Source organism: Lutra lutra, chromosome 13 (genome assembly GCF_902655055.1).
Source record: "Lutra lutra chromosome 13, mLutLut1.2, whole genome shotgun sequence".
Lineage (NCBI taxonomy): Eukaryota > Metazoa > Chordata > Mammalia > Carnivora > Mustelidae > Lutra > Lutra lutra.
In genome coordinates this window covers 85,697,923-85,716,197 of record NC_062290.1, presented here as the reverse complement: position 1 = coordinate 85,716,197, position 18,275 = coordinate 85,697,923, and the positions used below count along the sequence as shown (strand labels likewise).

At 38.1% G+C, this 18,275-nt stretch overlaps 1 protein-coding gene across 9 annotated transcripts in view; it reads left to right on the top strand.

Moving 5' to 3' along the window:
* SCAI (suppressor of cancer cell invasion) overlaps positions 1-18,275 on the top strand; it is a 140,268-nt gene that overhangs the window by 100,488 nt on the left and 21,505 nt on the right. For all 9 annotated transcript variants that reach the window (XR_007122323.1, XM_047700358.1, XM_047700361.1 and 6 more), the window contains 7 exons: positions 1,047-1,145; positions 1,272-1,424; positions 4,136-4,237; positions 4,496-4,597; positions 5,306-5,384; positions 7,033-7,132; positions 9,029-9,110. Coding sequence is in view for 8 of the 9 variants with exons in the window: in XM_047700358.1 (XP_047556314.1) it covers positions 1,047-1,145; positions 1,272-1,424; positions 4,136-4,237; positions 4,496-4,597; positions 5,306-5,384; positions 7,033-7,132; positions 9,029-9,110 (717 nt within the window). In the remaining variant the exon portion in view is untranslated. The remainder of the gene's footprint in view (positions 1-1,046; positions 1,146-1,271; positions 1,425-4,135; positions 4,238-4,495; positions 4,598-5,305; positions 5,385-7,032; positions 7,133-9,028; positions 9,111-18,275) is intronic.

Below are 18,275 nucleotides of genomic sequence, written 5' to 3'. Positions count from 1 at the left end.
ACTAGCCAGAGACATTTCTCTTAATTCCTTGCTTTTGTCCCTTAAGCATGTTTTACGTTTCACCATTCATCAATGGATGGTCGAGAAATGCAAACCAAAGGTAAAATACTTGGTTTAAGAGAAAATAATTGAAAGGTTAGGTCAAGAATAAGCATATAATGTTTTAGAAAGGTATTGTGAATGAGTTTTGGTCTTCCCATCCTTTTGCTCTGTCTGCCTCACTCTCTTTCATTAGCTGAGGTAATTAGGAGGTAACCGTACCCAGAATTCACTCCATATCTGTAGTTACTGCATACCCCATTCTGGTTGCACTCTGTATTCAGTCAGCCCTTCCAGTGGTGTGCTTCCTAATTTTTGGTACTCAACTAGAACATGCTAGTTTTTTGTGGGTTTTGTGTGTGTGTGTTTGTGTTTTATTTGAACGAGAGAGAGAAAGAGTACAAGTAGGGGAAGGGGCAGAGGGATGGGGACCTGAGCAGGAACCCCCGCCTCCCCATGCAGGGCTCAATCCCAGGACCTGAAGATCATGACCTGAATCAAAGGCAGACGCATAACCCATTGAGCCACCCAGGTGCCCCAGAACATGTTAGTTTTGCCAGGTCCTTCTCTGTCTTCTTCCATCTCTAGTTGCTAATAAGACTCTTCCCAAAACACACTATGATATAAATCCAATGAAAATCATCTAGACAGTCTTCATTTTTTTCCAAGTATTAAAAATTGGGGGTTTTACCTCTAAGAATCTTCTTTTAATAAATTAAGTGCTGATGTAGCATTGATTAAATATGAGTTACTCTGGATCTCTATGAAGATCTTACTGGTGTGTATTATTCTGGAGTCTTAAAGCAAAATAAAGCAGTTTTCTTTGTTTTTGGCTATAATTGGTACTATTATATTGGGACTCTTTGGCTATAAATGGGACTATATGTTGATAATAATCAAGCTTCTTAACTATATCAATTTCTGTAAAGAATATGGTATAATATAGCAACCTATTTTTATGTGTATTTTTCCTATAATCATTTTTCTTTGTGATATTTTAAAATTAGGAATTGTCAGATGAAATAGAAGACTATACTCACCGCTTTAATACAGAAGATCAAGTGGAGTGGAACCTGGTGCTTCAAGAAGTAGCAGCTTTCATTGAGGTCAGCTTTTGACAAGGATGATTGTGTAATCACAGATAATATGCATTTTTATTGTGTGTATATATCACACAATATGTACTGACATTGTGTCTTGTCCATCAACTACTTACTGCTTTTTTTCTCCAGGCGGACCCAGTGATGGTACTGAATGATGACAATACCATTGTTATCACATCTAATCGCCTCGCTGAAACAGGAGCCCCGTTGCTGGAACAGGGCATGATTGTGGGACAGTTGTCTCTGGCTGACGCACTCATTATTGGTAATTGCAATAACCAGGTAAAGAATGGTGAAGGAATTATACTAAAAATTCACTTAGAAAAATAATGCTTTCCTATTATTAAAGAATTATAGATTTTTATTACACAATGACTTTCCTTGTAAATATCCTAAATCCATTTGTGAGGAAGTGGTTAATTCAATTATGCCATGTCCACATGGACTGTATTACAGACATTTATAGGTTTAGGATTTTTCATTGCAGAGGTAGATACACTCATGATATGGTAAGTGAAAATAAACTTGGAATAGAGCTGTGTAAACAGAATTATTTCATGTATGTTAAAATGTCTGTATGCATATATGTACAGGCAAAAAGACTAGGAGGAAATTTACCAATATCCTAAAAGGTTTATCTCTGGGTAACAGAATGATAGGTGATTTATTTTCTGCTGTTTTAAAGCTTAACTTTATTTAAAAAAATTTTAAAGATTTATTCATTTATTTTGAGAGAGAGTATGTGTGAGCAAGCAGGAGGCAGAGGGAGAGGAGAGAGAGAATCTCCAGCTGACTCCCCACTGAGTGCAGAGCCCCCACGCAGGGCTAAAGCCCACGACCCTGAAATCACAACGTGACCTGAAACCAAAAATCAGACGTTTAACCAACTGAGCCTCCCAGGCACCCCTATTTTCTTCTTTATAACTTTCTAAATTTTTATATTACGTTTACAGTCAGACAAAGGGAGGAAGAATTATTTTTAAGTATATTCATCACAGCCAATATAAAATATTTTTTCATGATAGAATAGTTCCATGATGGTAAGGATTTAATGTACTAGAAATGTAAATTTACTGGAAATTATGGAATATCAGAAATGTGTCCAGTGAATACATTTTTCTGTATGCGTTATTTACACAAGTTTAAATATTGGATCCTTCCCGCACACCTTTCATTTTTGTTATTGGTAACTTTTTCTAGTATTTCTCCAATTTTGGCTTTAAAAGCTATTAATTTTCAGGATGCTTGGGTGGCTCAGTTGGTTAAGTGGCCGCCTTCAGCTCAAGTCATGATCTCGGGGTCCTAGGATCGAGTCCCGTATTGGGTTCCCTGCTCAGCAGGGAGTCTGCTTCTCCCTCTGCCTGCTCTGCCTCCTGCTCCCTCTGCTTGTGCTCTCTGTCTGTGACAAATAAATAAATAAAATCTTTTTTTAAAAGAGCAATTAATTTGCAAATTTAATTTAAATTTAAAAATTGCTTGCTTATGGTCAGAAGACATTAACAGTGTCTCCAGTAGAGACAACCAGATGGCCAACAGACACATGAAAAGATGCTCAACATCACTCATCATCAAGGAAATGTAAATCAAAACCAAAATGAGATATTTCTCCCTTCACATCAGTGAGAATGGCTAAATTAAAAAAACTCAAGAATCAACAAATGTTGGCAAGGATGTAGAGAAAAAGAAACCCTCTTGCACTGTTGGTGGGAATGCAAACTGGTGCAGCCACTGTGGAGGTTCCTCAAAAAGTTAAAAATACAGAACTACCCTATGATCTAGTAATTGCAGTACTGGGTATTTACCTCAAAAATACAAAAACACTTGGGGCGCCTGGGTGGCTCAGTGGGTTAGGCCGCTGCCTTCGGCTCAGGTCATGATCTCAGGGTCCTGGGATCGAGCCCCGCATCGGGCTCTCTGCTCCGCAGGGAGCCTGCTTCCTCCTCTCTCTCTACCTGCCTCTCTGCCTGCTTGTGATCTCTCTCTGTCAAATAAATAAATAAAATCTTTAAAAAAAAAAATACAAAAACACATATTCAAAGGGATACATGCAACCCTATGTTTGCTGTAGGATTATTTCTAGCCAAACTGTGGAAGCAGCCCAAGTGTGTATTGATAGATGAATGGATAAAGAAGAGATTCTCTCTCTCTCTCTCTCTCTCTCTGTATATCTGTATAATGGAATATTATTCAGCCTTAAAAAGCAATGAAATCTTGCCATTTGCAACAACATGGGTAGAGCTAGAGAATATAATGCTAAGCAAAGTAGGTCAGAGAAGGACAAATACCATAAGATTTCACTTATATGTAGAATTTAAGTAACAAAACAAATGAGCAGAGGGAAAGGAGAGACAAACCAAGAAACAGACTCTTAACTGTAGAGAAAAACTGATGGTTACCTGAGGAGAGACAGGTAGGAGGATGGGTGATATAGGTGATAGGGATTAAAGAGTATACTTAGCATGATTTAAAAAAAAAAAAAAAAGAATGTTTTTTTAAAACAACACATTGCCTCCCTGAAGTTCTATAGAAGTTTTATTCAAAACGGAGACGACTGCACCCTTAAACATCATATAGAGCCAAAATGTATTGACGGGGTTTTGAAATATGGGCCATAGCCATTTTCTAGCAGGCTGTTTTGCCAAAAGTTAGCATGTTTTGAAGGACCTAATGTAGGTCTTTTTGTTTAGATGACTGCTTTTCATGTTTCTGAAAATACCTGAGGAAGTTGATGGATTGACAGAAATATAAATAAATGGAGAGATATGTGGTAACATAAATAAAGAAAATGTTAATGGTATAGGATCTAGGTGATGCGCTCTGGGTATTACTGTACAATTCTTTTAGTTTTCTGTCTTTGGAAATGTTTTATAATAAAACACTGGGGAATAAGATTACCCAGTGTCATCAAGTACGCATGAATGTCAGAGGTACTATGATGGTCAGAGGCTTCTGGGTCTGTGTTGCATTCATGGTCAGGTTTGTTTTCCTTGCAGGTTAAGTTTAGTGAACTAACTGTGGACATGTTCCGGATGTTACAAGCCCTGGAAAGGGAGCCAATGAACTTAGCCTCCCAGATGAATAAACCAGGAATGCAGGTGATCTTCTCTCTACATTTGCAATTTCGGTAACACTGTTTCTGCCTCTGCTCCTCAGGGAATGCTGTTACTCAACAAATGCTATGCATGTAAATAGAGAATTCTCTTGAGATACAGGAGAGATAAGTACAATAATAGTAACGTGGAGTAAAAAAAAAAAAAAAAGCTATTTGATGAAGAGGATCATAAAAAAAGGCATTGATAATTTATCAGTCAAATACAGCTCGTATGTGTCTTGTTTTCTGTGTGTAAATATAGGAATCGGCTGATAAGCCTACCAGACGAGAAAACCCCCACAAGTATCTGCTCTACAAACCAACCTTCAGTCAACTATACACATTCTTAGCAGCATCTTTTAAGGTATATATGATCCAATACTCTTTACTATATGAGAAAATTGTGCCCTGAGTAGAATCTGAGAGTCACTCTTTTCTTTGAATCTTTGAGTCAAGAATTTTGATGAATATGAAATTGAAAACTGCTTCAGAATATCTGATCACATCTATTTGGAACAGAAATTGTTTATGATGTTATGACTCCTCCTTACCTTTAACTAACAAGAATACGGACTAATCATCATTCTCCTTTCTCCAGGTTTTATTACTAAAGTACTTTGGGCATAATGGTCAGATTGGACAGGCATGGTGTGTGTTCAGGGAGCTCTGGGGAGCACTGTGGCCATCTGAAGGTCTGAAAGAACTGTGAGAAGTAGGGGATCCCTGCCGGCGCTTATGCAGAGAAAGCCATGGGCAGGAGTTGGTCTTTTAGACCTAGGGCCAGTATCCTTGCTTCTCCATTTCAAGGTTTGCAGAGACCATTCTCTGAATGACAAGGTTTTCGAAGCAGAGAATGAATTCAAAACTTTGGGCAATAGTAATATGATTATAGATTTGTAATGATTCTTTGTTGCCTGAGCAGTTATGAGTTGGAACCTGCAAGAGTGGTTGAACTCCTGGAGAAGATGGCATTATGTTGAATTAGGTTCTTATTGTCCCTTTAACTTGAAAATGTCAGGATGTTCAGTGAAACCGTTTGTTGTTTGGTGTATGTGATTTTCTTTAATTGCAGGAGCTGCCCGCCAATAGTGTGCTTCTGATTTACCTGTCAGCCACTGGCGTCTTCCCCACAGGTCGTGCTGATAGTGAAGGTACAATAAAGGAATGCTCCCTGTTGCGAGCAGGGCTTGAATTCTCTTTATTTTCTACAAGACGATGGCCCGTAGCCCACAGACCATCCCAAGCTTTCCAGAGAGTCTTCCATATTTGAAACCTGGTCCCTTTGTTGAATTGGCAGTCTTGTAGATACCCCTATCTGCTTTATTTAAGTTGCAATATTATACTTTAAAGTCCACAGGTCACCAGCAAATTTGAATACTAAAGGCATGCCTCTCTATCAAGTTTGCCAAAGGCACGTATATATTTAAATACATATGGAATAACCAAGCCTCCTGTTCTGCTTCACATCACTGAGTTTTTCTGGGCCTTTAGGGCAAAGGGAAATCTGGTCAGTGGCTTCATTGTGGCTAAAAGTCTTGGTAGAAATTAATGCACTCTTGTAACTGTGAAAGTTCAAGTCCTTGTCATGATTTTGTTTCTGTCCTTTTTTTGGTTTTTATGGATTCAACCTGAAGAATATTGGGATGCTGTTTCAGAATCAAAACTTAAAACTATCCAGAATATATGAGTCCAGAATATAAGAAATTAATCAGAATAGATGAGTAACATGGATGTAAATTAGGAAATTAAGTCTTTGGACAAAAAAAAAAATTTTTTTCTTAACGTTATTAACATTTTCCTCTTCATCTGTTTGTTGAAATTTGCATTCCTTTATACAATGCATGTCCCTGCCATCTTCCTTGCATGACTTATAGGTCCTCTTAAAGTGTTAAAATGAAAAAGAAGCAAAATGAATCTCAGAATCTTTTCATTGCAGTGATTCTTAAGGAATAAAATGTAACAGTGTTAAAAGTGACACGATCATAAATTGCTTTAAATTTTTTGGTAATGAAGTTAGTAATTTTATTTGTAAATAATTATTTCTTTGTTTTTAAACATGTATTGTTGAATCTGCGCCCCCATTTTGACATACTGATCTTATTTAACTTTTTCAAGGTATAATAGGTACTAACTAAATGGCCCTTTGAGAGAGATGATTCCTAACATCCCACAGTTACAGTTCATTTAGATAAGCGTTCAACTAAGCAATGTGACCAGTAGAAAAGGCTAACTTCAAAACTGAAAGTACAGTGCTAACATAATAGAAACAATAACAGATGTTTTTCACACACTGAAATTTGGCATTTCTTTTCTAAAAATGAAGTTTTTGCAATGAGAATTTTCAAGTCTCCCTCAAAATTTTCCCTAAATTTTATAATTAGTGGCTCACTTAGAATTACATTTAAGAAATTATTAGGACTTAATTCTGCAACTTTCTTTCTTAGATAATTTGATTGAATTTGAGATATAATTTTGCTTAAAATATAAAGATCATTTTGAACATCCCAGATCTCCATCCCTTTTACTACCCAGAAAAATGGGGTGCAGTAGATTCTTGTCTTGTTTCTCATTTTATTCTGTTTGAAGAATTGATGAATAATTAAATGATTTTTTAAAATGTTGAAACAGGCAACATGCTGAAATCATTTAAATACTGCATTAAACTAGAATGTTAAATTTTAAAGTGGTTAAAATGTTTTGTAATTGTCTTCCATTTGTATCAGTAAGAGATTCATATGAGTGTCAGATCAATATCATTCTCCAACTGAAGTCTAGGATTCTTCCCTTTGTTTTTTATAGGTCCTTATGATTTTGGAGGGGTACTTACTAATAGTAACCGAGATATTATAAATGGAGATGCCATCCACAAACGAAATCAGTCCCACAAGGAAATGCACTGGTATGTATTCTGGTGTCTCTCCCTGTTATAAAAATTATAGTTCTGTCTTAGAAAATACTAAGTAAATTGGGGAGTTTTTTCTAGTACTGGAAATACTCCCTCAGGCTACCATTAAGAACACTTACTTGGGTTCCAGCAATATTTCAGGCTCTGAGTGTCCTAGGAAATTAGAATTTTTGGCTGACATTCATTTTTAAAATTTTCATTGAGTATTATATGTCAGGTCCTGTTCAATCATTGGGGATATGTCAGTGAGCAGAATTACATTCAAGTTGGAAGAAACTGTACATGTATACATAAATAGTATGTACATAAATAGTATGTCAGGACATGATACATGTTAACATTAATACAAGCTTTTTTTTTTTTTTTAAAGTTTATTTGAGAGAGAGAGAGTGAGCCAGAGAAAACTTGAGTGGGGGAGGGGTCGAGGAAGAGGGAGATGCAGACTCCCAGCTGAGCAGGGAACCCGTGTCGGGACTCGATCCCAAGATTCCAGGATCATGACCTGAGCTGAAGGTAGACCCTTAACCAACTGAGCCACCGAGGCGCCCCCAATACAAGCTTTTTAAAATACGGTTCTTTTGGTTTGATATAGTATAAATGAACTTAGTTGTATCATTTCAAGTAAATTTCACCATGAAAGTTTGCTGCTTTTCTAAATACAGCACATTCATTGCTTGGGCCGTTATTGGCTCTAGACTCTCTCCAGCTGAGGGATAGCCGTCTGGTTATAAAGGAGACTGGACTTGTATGAAACTGCATTTCTAATAGCACTTTACAGAAAAATGTTAACTGTTCATATTAAGAATGAGGGAAGGAGGGCAGAAAGGGAGGTGTTTCAAATTATGTTTATAATATCTAACAGTCCTCCAAGTCATACATTGGTGCTGTCATTGACCTTGGTCATAAATGATTTAAATTTGAAAAACTCATATTTGAAACCCATTGAGGTTTGATGATGTTCAGCTCATTGACACATCATTTTATTTATATTTACATTATATTAAGATTTTATACATACGTTGTCTGGTAGGCCATGAGAAAGAGAGGATACACACCAAAATTGTGACCTTGTTTAGTAGCGGTTCTCAAATGTTTGTTATTGGACTTCAGACCTTGGGGACAGTGGGTCTTCTGTGGGCCAGTGAATCTGTATTTTTAACAAGCACCCCAGCTGATCCTGATGCAAATATCCAGAGGAATCATAATGGATAGTAAAAGGGGAGCCTCTACTTAGTATATGTAATATTAAATTGTAGCATGATGTATTAAGAATCTTTAAAATAAATGAAGATTTTTGAAAGACTTACTGCAGTACAAATCGGGTTGTGTTAGCACATTATGTTTTCAGAGCATTTTCTTAGAAGGAGTTTTTCTTTTTTAATTTTATTTATTTATTTTACAGAGAGAGATCACAAGTAGGCAGAGAGGTAGGCAGAGAGAAAGGGGGAAGCAGGCTCCCTGCTGAGCAGAGAGCCCGATGCAGGGCTCAATCCCAGGACTCTGAGATCATGACCTGAGCTGAAGGCAGAGGCTTTAACCCACTGAGCCACCCAGGTGCCCCAGAAGGAACTTTTTTTAAACAAGCACCTACATGCTGACTTGTGAGGTTTTCCTGTTTTATGTTTAGTCCATCATTAAATCTGTAGACTTCTCTTTAGCTTGAATGTTCCTGAATAATTGTTCTCTCTGAATATTTTTCCATCTAAAACTGCTAACTTGTCTCTTCCAGTCGATAGAGGCATGTTTCGTCTTTTGCCAAATTAATCTTTGTTTCTTGCTCCAAGCTGTGTTGAAAAGAGATGGGAGCAGAACAAACCGAGGAGTAAGATTTCTGAGACTTGGCTGGTACAGCTGCACAGTTAATCATTGTTACCGTTGTTGTTTCCCTAGCCTTCATCCCGGAGACCTCTACCCTTTCACGAGGAAGCCCCTGTTTATTATTGTGGATTCGTCCAACAGTGTCGCATACAAGGTGAGTTCTACGTGCACCATTGTATGTGTTAGACATTATGGCACTATCCCAAGGTAAGCAGTCTTAACCCCAGCCTTTTTATTTTGCTTTATTCTTCAAACGTTTTACGCAGTTTGTATTTAGTGTTTCTTTTCTTTTGAGGTTGTGCATGCTAGTCAGGATCTGGTGCTATGAATAGAGACAAGAAGAAAACGCATGAATGGACACTCAGTGGAAAATAATAAATTCTCCTGCAGGAAAAAAAATTCAAGATTTCCAAGATCTCTGGTGGGAGGTTTATTTTTGTTATATAACCCAGAGTAACTTACTTCTGTAGAGGTAGGAGGATACGGGCAAATTTTATTTCCTAGTTTTCAAACTTTTCCCCTTTTATATGCCGAGCTGCTGGAGTTTACATGGAATTTCTATCCCATTTTACACTGTTACAGTCTGAATAGCAACATAAATGATTTTAGATGCACTTAATTTTTTTTTTAAATTTGTGACAGTAAGTAAGAAAAGATGGCCCTGAAAGCTGAAATAAATAACAGGGATTTAAAGCGAAAATCCTTTGTTTTATATTTTGTTATTGAAGCAGTGGTTTTTCAATGACTGTGTAAAAAACGCCTGTAGTGCAGTTAGAATTCAAACTACAGTAATTTATGGGAAAATGAAAACAGAATCTTTGTATGTGTTTGGAATATTTCATTAGTTGGCAATATGTTCAAAAATATGCTAGGAACACTGATCTGCCAATTAAAACTATTTCTGTTGTGGGTGTTCATATAATTAGATGGAGAAGCAAATATTAGTAGACTTATTTCAGGAGAACAATGGAAATACATGTCTACTAGCCAAGAGATGATCCCAAGTATATGTTTACCATCCAATTTTTATGTTTTAGAGGTAGTATCTGAATTTCCAGAGCATCCAACCCACTGTAAATTTTTCGTATATATATTTTTGCATGTAATGTCAAGTTTGACATTACAACTTTTAATTTTAGGAAAATAAGCTGTATACTTTAGTAAATCATGTGTGCGTTGTTGCTTTTAATCTTTTTGAGAGGGTAGGAAACCGCTGAAGGAAAGAAAAGCTTTATTGGCTAACTTTTTTTTTTTTTTAAAGATTTTATTTATTTATTTGAGAGAGATAGTGAGAGAGAGCATCAGCGAGGAGAAGGTCAGAGAGAGAAGCAGACTCCCCGTGGAGCTGGGAGCCCGATGCGGGACTTGATCCCAGGACTCCCAGGATCATGACCTGAGCCGAAGGCAGTTGTCCAACCAACTGAGCCACCCAGGCGTCCTTTTATTGACTAACTTATTTAAACCTGTAAACTCAGAAGAGTCCAGGCATTTTATGTCTTCACAGAATTCAGAAGAAGCATTCAATGTCCTCATCGATGAAAAGGAATCATTTGCTACAGTTTAGTGGTGTGACCGAATAGCTTGCTATACCAGGTCAAGTGTACTACTGAATAGGATCTAGCATGCATTTAGAGTATTTTAACCATCTATTAATTTCTGTCAGCTTGATTGGATAATATTTGATACCACCTTTTATAGGCTCAAGAATACCATTCATTGTACGTCCCTGCTATTTTCCAAAGTGCTGTTTGGATAGAGAATGAGTACTGAATGCTGATTTTTAAAAACACCATTGTGCATCATTGGAAATGTATTTATCTTAAAAGTATATCATGATTTAATTCAAAATTTTAATATTCTGACACCGAGGATAACGGTGCATTAATAGAAGGTTCTTCTGTTTGCTTTTGATGGCACGTGGAGTATCACTCCTTTCAAAAATTAAATCGTCCAGAACAGACTTATTTATGCACCAGGCAAATTAGAGCACGGCACAGACAAATTTGATCTTCTTCAAAATTAGTACTGTTCAGTACCTCTAAAGCAAGTATGCGTTCTCTGTGTTGACACATGAAGGTGTCGGATATATACTTCTCCCCCGCAGAGCATGTGTGAAAAGTCTTAAATTACCGTTTTGCAAATTTCTAATGAGAAAGAACTCTGTGACTGATGTATTATTTCTTGAGTGCTGATTTTGCTGTGTTTCCTGAACATGTTTGCTAATGTTTCTTTATATAAGTACCAACATTTCATGTATATCTCTTCATTTAAATATTCTTTATTTTTATGGGAGTAAGTCATGCATGTAGTTTAAAGCTGTAGTTCTCAACTCTTTCCGTGTATCAGAAACATTCGGGTCCTTCTCAAAACTATCTATCCTTGGGCCCCAGCTCGTGTGGTCCTGCGTCGCTTGAGCTGAGGTGGGTCTTGGGTATCATTGCAATTCCAGTGTGTGTCAGGGTGGGGACCCCTCAGTCAGCAAGTTCCCACACATATTACCAAAAAGGCCTGCCCTCATTTGCCTTCTTCCAGAGGCCACCAGTTGCATCTTTTGTAGCTGATTATTCGGGTGTTTAGCCATCATTTTTCTAAATAACATGCTCGTATTGATAGTTCTTGATTATTCAGTTTTAGGCATTATGTCTTACTATCGCAATCTGGAAAAGGAATTCAGCTCTTTCCTCTTCCTATCCCCAGCTCACAGTTATACCTTTTACCTTGACTTCTAACATGATTTTGATTCACTGAATATTTGGTGCTTATATTATAATGACTAGAAAATGTGTTTAAAATCCAAGCTGTATAGTAAACTTTTTCTTTCCTGTGCAACTTCCTGCTTTCCCTGGAGCAAACAATTACGTAACGTTGTTCCTTGTTTTTGTCTGAACATCGCATTGATTCAGCCCCCAATCTGCTCACCAGTCGCCTACTTCTTCTTTCAGATTCTTCAGATGTGTCTGTCTCTTAATTTTCTCTTGGTACCAAATTATTCCCCGCTCCCAGAGCCTCTGAATGGTGCCCTTCACAGAGACCTCATCCCAAGCCTCATTTCATTATTATCTTGGGAAGTCTTCATCTCTTCTCTGTTTCCCAAATCCCGTCTGTCTTCCTCTTAGACTCTCATTTCATTTGCTTTCATTTTGGTGCAGCATCTCCAGGAGCAACTTCCTAGGAAGGGTAAACAGGAGGTAAAATATTTGAGGTCTTGAACGTCTTCAGTTGTTCTTTAATTTACCCTCATGCTTGAATGATGGTTTTGGTAGAAATTAGAAATTATTTCCCTTCAAAATTTGGAAGGGTTTGTTGTATTGCTTTCTAGCTTGCAGGATTTCCTAAGTGGTAGAAAAGCATTCTCATTCTTGATTCTTTTATGTGACCTGTTTTAAATCTTAGGAAACTCTGGAAACATCTAGGATCATCAGTTTGAGCTCTGGTGAAAACTCCATTAAGAAGTTTTCAATTTCTGGGACGCCTGGGTGGCTCAGTTGGTTGAACGACTGCCTTCGGCTCAGGTCATGATCCTGGAGTCCCGGGATCGAGTACCGCATCGGGCTCCCAGCTCCACGGGGAGTCTGCTTCTCTCTCTGACCTTCTCCTCGCTCATGCTCTCTCTCACTATCTCTCTCAAATAAATAAATAAAATCTTTAAAAAAAAAAAAAAGAAGAAGAAGTTTTCAACTTCTTAAATAGGGTGCCCTGGTCTGGGTTTGCTTTTTCATGCAGCTTGGCGTGTATGTCACGAGTGCTTTCAACATGGAAACTCCATCTATTTTCTTGAGTTGTTCCATTGATTTCCTTTCCCCATTTTCTCTTTTCTATCTTTTGGGACCTTGGGACCATCTGTCATTCCTATATTGGAATTCTAGTCTAGTCTAGTCTAGTCCTCTGATTGTCTTGCCCTTTATTTTCCATCTCCTGCTCTTTTTGCTCTTTAGGTAATTCCATTGCCTTTATCTTCTAACCTGTTAGACTTGTCATTTGTTTTTTGGATATTTTTTCATAAAGATACAGATTTGTGTGTGTTTATAAGACATATGTGCATACACGTATATAATCATCTTGGTTGACATACCTTCTCTAACCTTTGAAAATATCAATGATCATTTAAATGGGGTGCCTGGGTGGCTCAGTGGGTTAAGCCGCTCGCTGCCTTCGGCTCAGGTCATGATCTCAGAGTCCTGGGATCAAGCCCCGCATCCGGCTCTCTGCTCAGCAGGGAGCCTGCTTCCTCCTCTCTCTGCCTGCCTCTCTGCCTGCTTGTGATCTCTCTGTCAAATAAATAAATAAAATCTTTAAAAATAAATAAATAAATAAATAAATAAATAAAAAATAAAAATTCTCCCTGCATGGTATCTTTTCCTCTACGTTGATTTGTTTCTCCTTGGTTTTGTCTATATATTTCATGATAGAGACTTTCCTCAGGGGATCGTAATGTTTCTTTCCTCAGATTTAAGAGAGGAAGCTAGCACAATGATTGTTATCTCTGAGGTTGTACATAGAGCTTGTCACACTGAGATGCTCGGTGTGATGATCTAGTTGGACCACTTAGCTGGGTAATCTCTGATGTCAGTATCTTCAGGTCTTTCTTCATGGTCTGGTCATTTTCACCAGAGCAGATTCAACTCTTCAGCTTGGAATGTGAGGATCTATCAGCACTATGCTTTGTTTTTCCTAAAGTCTGTATGTGTGTTTATGTTTATATATTCATGGATCTTTATGTCTCCACTGCCTTACACTTAAAATATTCTTAGTAATATGTGTTGAATGATTAAATAAACGTATGCACTATTATCTTTATTCTGTAGATGAGGAACCTTTGCCTATGGAGTTAAGTATTTTGCCTAATTGATTCCAGCAGCGATTCTCACTCCAAGCCCAAACTCTCTCAACACTTAGCGAAAGAGGAGTTTTGCATGCTAGTCTAAGCGTCATTTCAGAAGACAGTGATTGAACATGTGTAACATGTATGTATGTGTAACATGTATAATAGGTATTAAGTAAACCCCTCAGTCATTCTGGGCAATGACTTAGTTCTTTTAGTTCTTGTAGTTCTTTGAGTTCTGCTTTCTTTTCTTTAGAAGAAGAAAACCCATTGAATATTTAAATATTTGTGACAGAACTGGATTTCTGCCAGCAAACATGACTTATGCATTTGTCAAAACAGTGATATTTGGGCGCCTGTGTGGCTCAGTTGGTTAAGCCACTGCCTTCAGCTCAGGTCATGATCCCGGAGTCTCGGGATAAAGTCCTGCATCAGGCTCCCAACTCCATGAGGAGTCTGGTTCTCCCTCTGACCTTCTCCCCTCTCATGCTCTCTCTCACTCAAATGGATAAATAAAATATCTTACCAAACAAACAAAAAACCAATGATATTTATATAAACAGCCCCAAAAGTATTTGACTGATGGCTGCAGATTGCCGCAGTCTGTTAAGGCATTCACCTTCCTAACCAGAGTGTGTAAGAGCTCTTCTGCCACTCAGCCACACTCATTCCATTTCTTCTTTACTACTTTGAAAGATAGTCTCTCTCTCTCTCTTTTTTGTTTTTTGGTGATCTACAATTATATTGTGATATGTCTACATTTTATTTCTTTATACTTAACCTATTGGGATTTGTTGGATTTCTTGAATTGTACGTTGGAGTTTTTCATTATTGCTGGAAAATTCTCAGCCATTATTTCTTCAGACATTGGCGGTACCCTGGCGTCTCTGTCACCCCCTTCTGGAACTCATCATACATGCATATTCATTAGCACAGCCTTCTCTCTGTGTCTTCCACATCTCTTAACTTCTCTTCTACATTTTTCTGTCTTTTTGTGTATCATATTGACATTTGGATAATTTCTTTGATCTCTCTTTCAGTTCACAAATTCTTTAGCTGTGATTAACTTTCTTCTAAACCAATTTATTGAATTTTATATTGGTTATGTCTTATTTTTAAAGTTCTGTTTGGTTCGTTTAAAATAACCCATTACTTTTTTATAGTTTCCTCTTTTCTGTTTTTGAGTTTGTTCTTTATTTCTTTAAACTTAATAAGCATACTCATTTTATTATTTATTATCTATCTGATAATTTTTATACCTGAAATCTGCTTTTGCTGCCAAAAGAGACCCTTCGGTATTTTTGTATTCTTTTTTTTTTTTTTTTTTTTTTAAGATTTTATTTATTTATTTGACAGAGAGAGAGATTACAAATAGAGAGGCAGGCAGAGAGAGAGGGAGAAGCAGTCTCCCCGCTGAGCGGAGAGCCCAATGCGGGGCTCGATCCCAGAACCCTGAAACCATGACCTGAGCTGAAGGCAGAGACTTAACCCACCGAGCCACCCAGGCGCCCCGGTATTTTTGTATTCTTGAATGCTTGATGACATTTGACCAGTTTCTTCTCATTATCCTTAAAACGATGTGGGAAATTCACTGAGCCCTAGAATGAAGATATTTTCATCCAGAGATAGTGTGTATCTGCTTTGGTGATCACCTGGAGACATTACTGTGTTGGGACCATGTTTTTAGGATTATCTTCATGGTATGAATTTGAGCTGCAAACATGAGAGGGGGAGCTTATAATTACAACCCTCAGGCACTGTTGTATTTTTGTTTGTTTCTGCTCTGTTCACTACTGAGAAAATTTTCCTTGCAGACCCCTTGAGGAGTGGTTGTGGGGGAAGGAAGGTAAAAAGTTTGGTTTTGGCTCATCTTTGCATGAAATTTAGGATTCCAATTTAACAGGGCCGGGTTCTTATCAGACTCCCATCTTAGGCAGACCCTGCTCTCAGGGATCCTCTTCTCTGAATTAGATCTTTAAAACCTAAATTCAAGTTGTTTGATTGCCTCAGCGCAAAAGAGGTCTGGAGTCAGCTGATTTTCTCAGTTTCTTCTGCGGTTTTTCCACATCTTTGTGAGCTCCTGTCATTGGAATGGCCCTGGCCTCTGTCTTTGTGCTTTTCTTTTCCAGCTACAACTCACTCACTTGATGCCCTTATTTAGTTTCTTGACTTCAATTATGATCTCTGCGCTGACAGTTTCCAAACCTGTCTCCAGCTCAGACCACTCGCTGTTACTGCAGACTCAAATATAATCTACCTACTCCATTTCTCTGATCGGTAATTTTAATAGAGATTGCAAATTTCACATGCCCAAGACAGAATCCCTGGACCTCTTCCATCTCCAGCTTTCCCCAGAGCAGTTAATGATTTACACTTTTATAATGATTCACACTTTTATAGTTGCCCCAGCCCCAATCCTTGGTTTCATATTTGCCTCCTTTTCCCCTCATACCCCACCTCCATTTCAGGCAGTCCTCTTGGCTGTAACAGATACATCCAGAATCTTACCACCTCCCCTCCCCTGACCCTGGCTGGTGCTGTTGCTGTCTCTGCCCTGAACTATTGTAGCAGCTCCCTACCTTCTGCCCTTGCTCCCCTGCGGAGTGTGCCTGTTCGTCAGATTATGTCCCTTCTCTACTCAAAATCTCCAGAGGCTGCTCATCTCACTCAGAGTGAAGGCTTCATGTTATCTGCCCTCAAATGCCCCCTCCTCCCCTCGGAAGCACCTCTGAGCTTTTCTCTTGCCAGTCTTCCTAGCAGTTCTCTTCACCCACATTGACCTTGCTGTGCCTCTAACATACATGGCTGTCAGCTGCTTAGGATCTTTGTGTCTCTTCCCTCTCCCTTGAGTCCTTTTCCAAAGACGCCCACTTTCTTCTTCAGGTATTTGACAGGTTGAAGCTTCTCAATAGGGACTTCCCTAGTTGCTCTATTTAAAATCATATGCCTCCTTTATTTTTTATCCACCTCTCTTTATTTTTTCCTTAATGATCATGACAGTTAGCTTCTGTGTAGTGTCATACACTATTTTAGGCACTTTACAAACATTAACACATTTAATCCTCAGAAACCGATGTGTTACTTTTGTTATTCCCATTTTACTGATAAGAAAACCAAGGCAGGGGCACCTGGGTGGCTCAGTTGGTTAAGCGTCTGCCTTCAGCTCAGGTCTTGATTCCAGGGTCCTGGAATCTAGCCCCAGTTTGAGCTCCCTGATCAGTGGAGAGCCTGCCTCTCTCTCTTTGCCCTCTACCCCTCCCCACCACTCAAATTCTCTCTCAAAAAAATGAATCAAAAATCTTTAAAAAAAAAAGGGGCACCTGGGTGACTCAGTGGTTTAAAGCTTCTGCCTTCAGCTCAGGTCATGATCCCAGAGTCCTGGGATCGAGCCCCGCATCAGGCCATCTGCTCAGCAGGGAGCCTGCTTCCCCCTCTGTCTCTCTGCCTGCATCTCTGCCTACTTGTGATCTCTGTCTGTCAAATAAATAAATCTTAAAAAAGAGAGAGAGAGAGAGAGAGAAAAGAAAATCAAGGCAAAGAAAGGTTAAGTAATTGCCCCAGGTCATGCAACTAGTAGGTGGCTGAGTTGGGATTTAAACAATCTGATTGTAAAGTCTATGCTGCTAACCATACTCTGTGCTTTTTCCATATGTAATATGCACTAGTCACCTTATATATTATATAACTGCTTTGTTTACTGTGGGTCTCTACCTGCCACCTCCACCCGCATTCTAAATGCCAGCTCCAGGAAAACAGATTGTTGGTTTTTTTTATCTGTTTTGTTTATTGCTGAATTCCTACCACCTAGAACAGTGTCTAGTCAGTAGGATCAAGGAGTATTTGTTGAAGAAAAGAGATCTTTAAAAAGGGTACTATGTACCATTTTGAAGTTTTAAAGATGTTTTAAAGTATCCGTTAAATAGATAATTTCCTGGGAGAAAAAAATCTAATCGCTGTAAGAAGGAAATCAGAAAAACCCAATCAGGGTATGAAATAGAGGGAAATGATCAAAGTTATCTCATTTTCCCCTACAAGAAAGGCTAGCCCTTTGGAGTTCACCAGTAAATACTTTTAAACTTTTGGAATCAAATATACAGTTCCAGAGCAATGAAAATCAAAACTTTATATTCAATAGCAATTAGGTCACAAGACACTTACATGACCTTGATCGTGTCCTTGGTTTTTTCTGTGCCTCTTTCCCATTTTCTGTAAAATAGGTTGGCAATACTGATCTTACAGTATTGTTAAGATTACAGGTTATGATTTACGAAGCCTAGGATAATCCCTGAAAAATAGTATTAGTACTCAGTAAATGATAGAAATTATTATGGTAATGACAGTTTTAAGACACAAATAACACACACAAAAGAAAACCCTACCCCAGATTAGTTTATTATTATAGAGTAGAAAAAAATGAAATACCTAGTAAATAGACTAGTAAATGGATTAATAGAATAATCTAACAAAAGAGTTTATCTGAATTGCATATCAATTTTG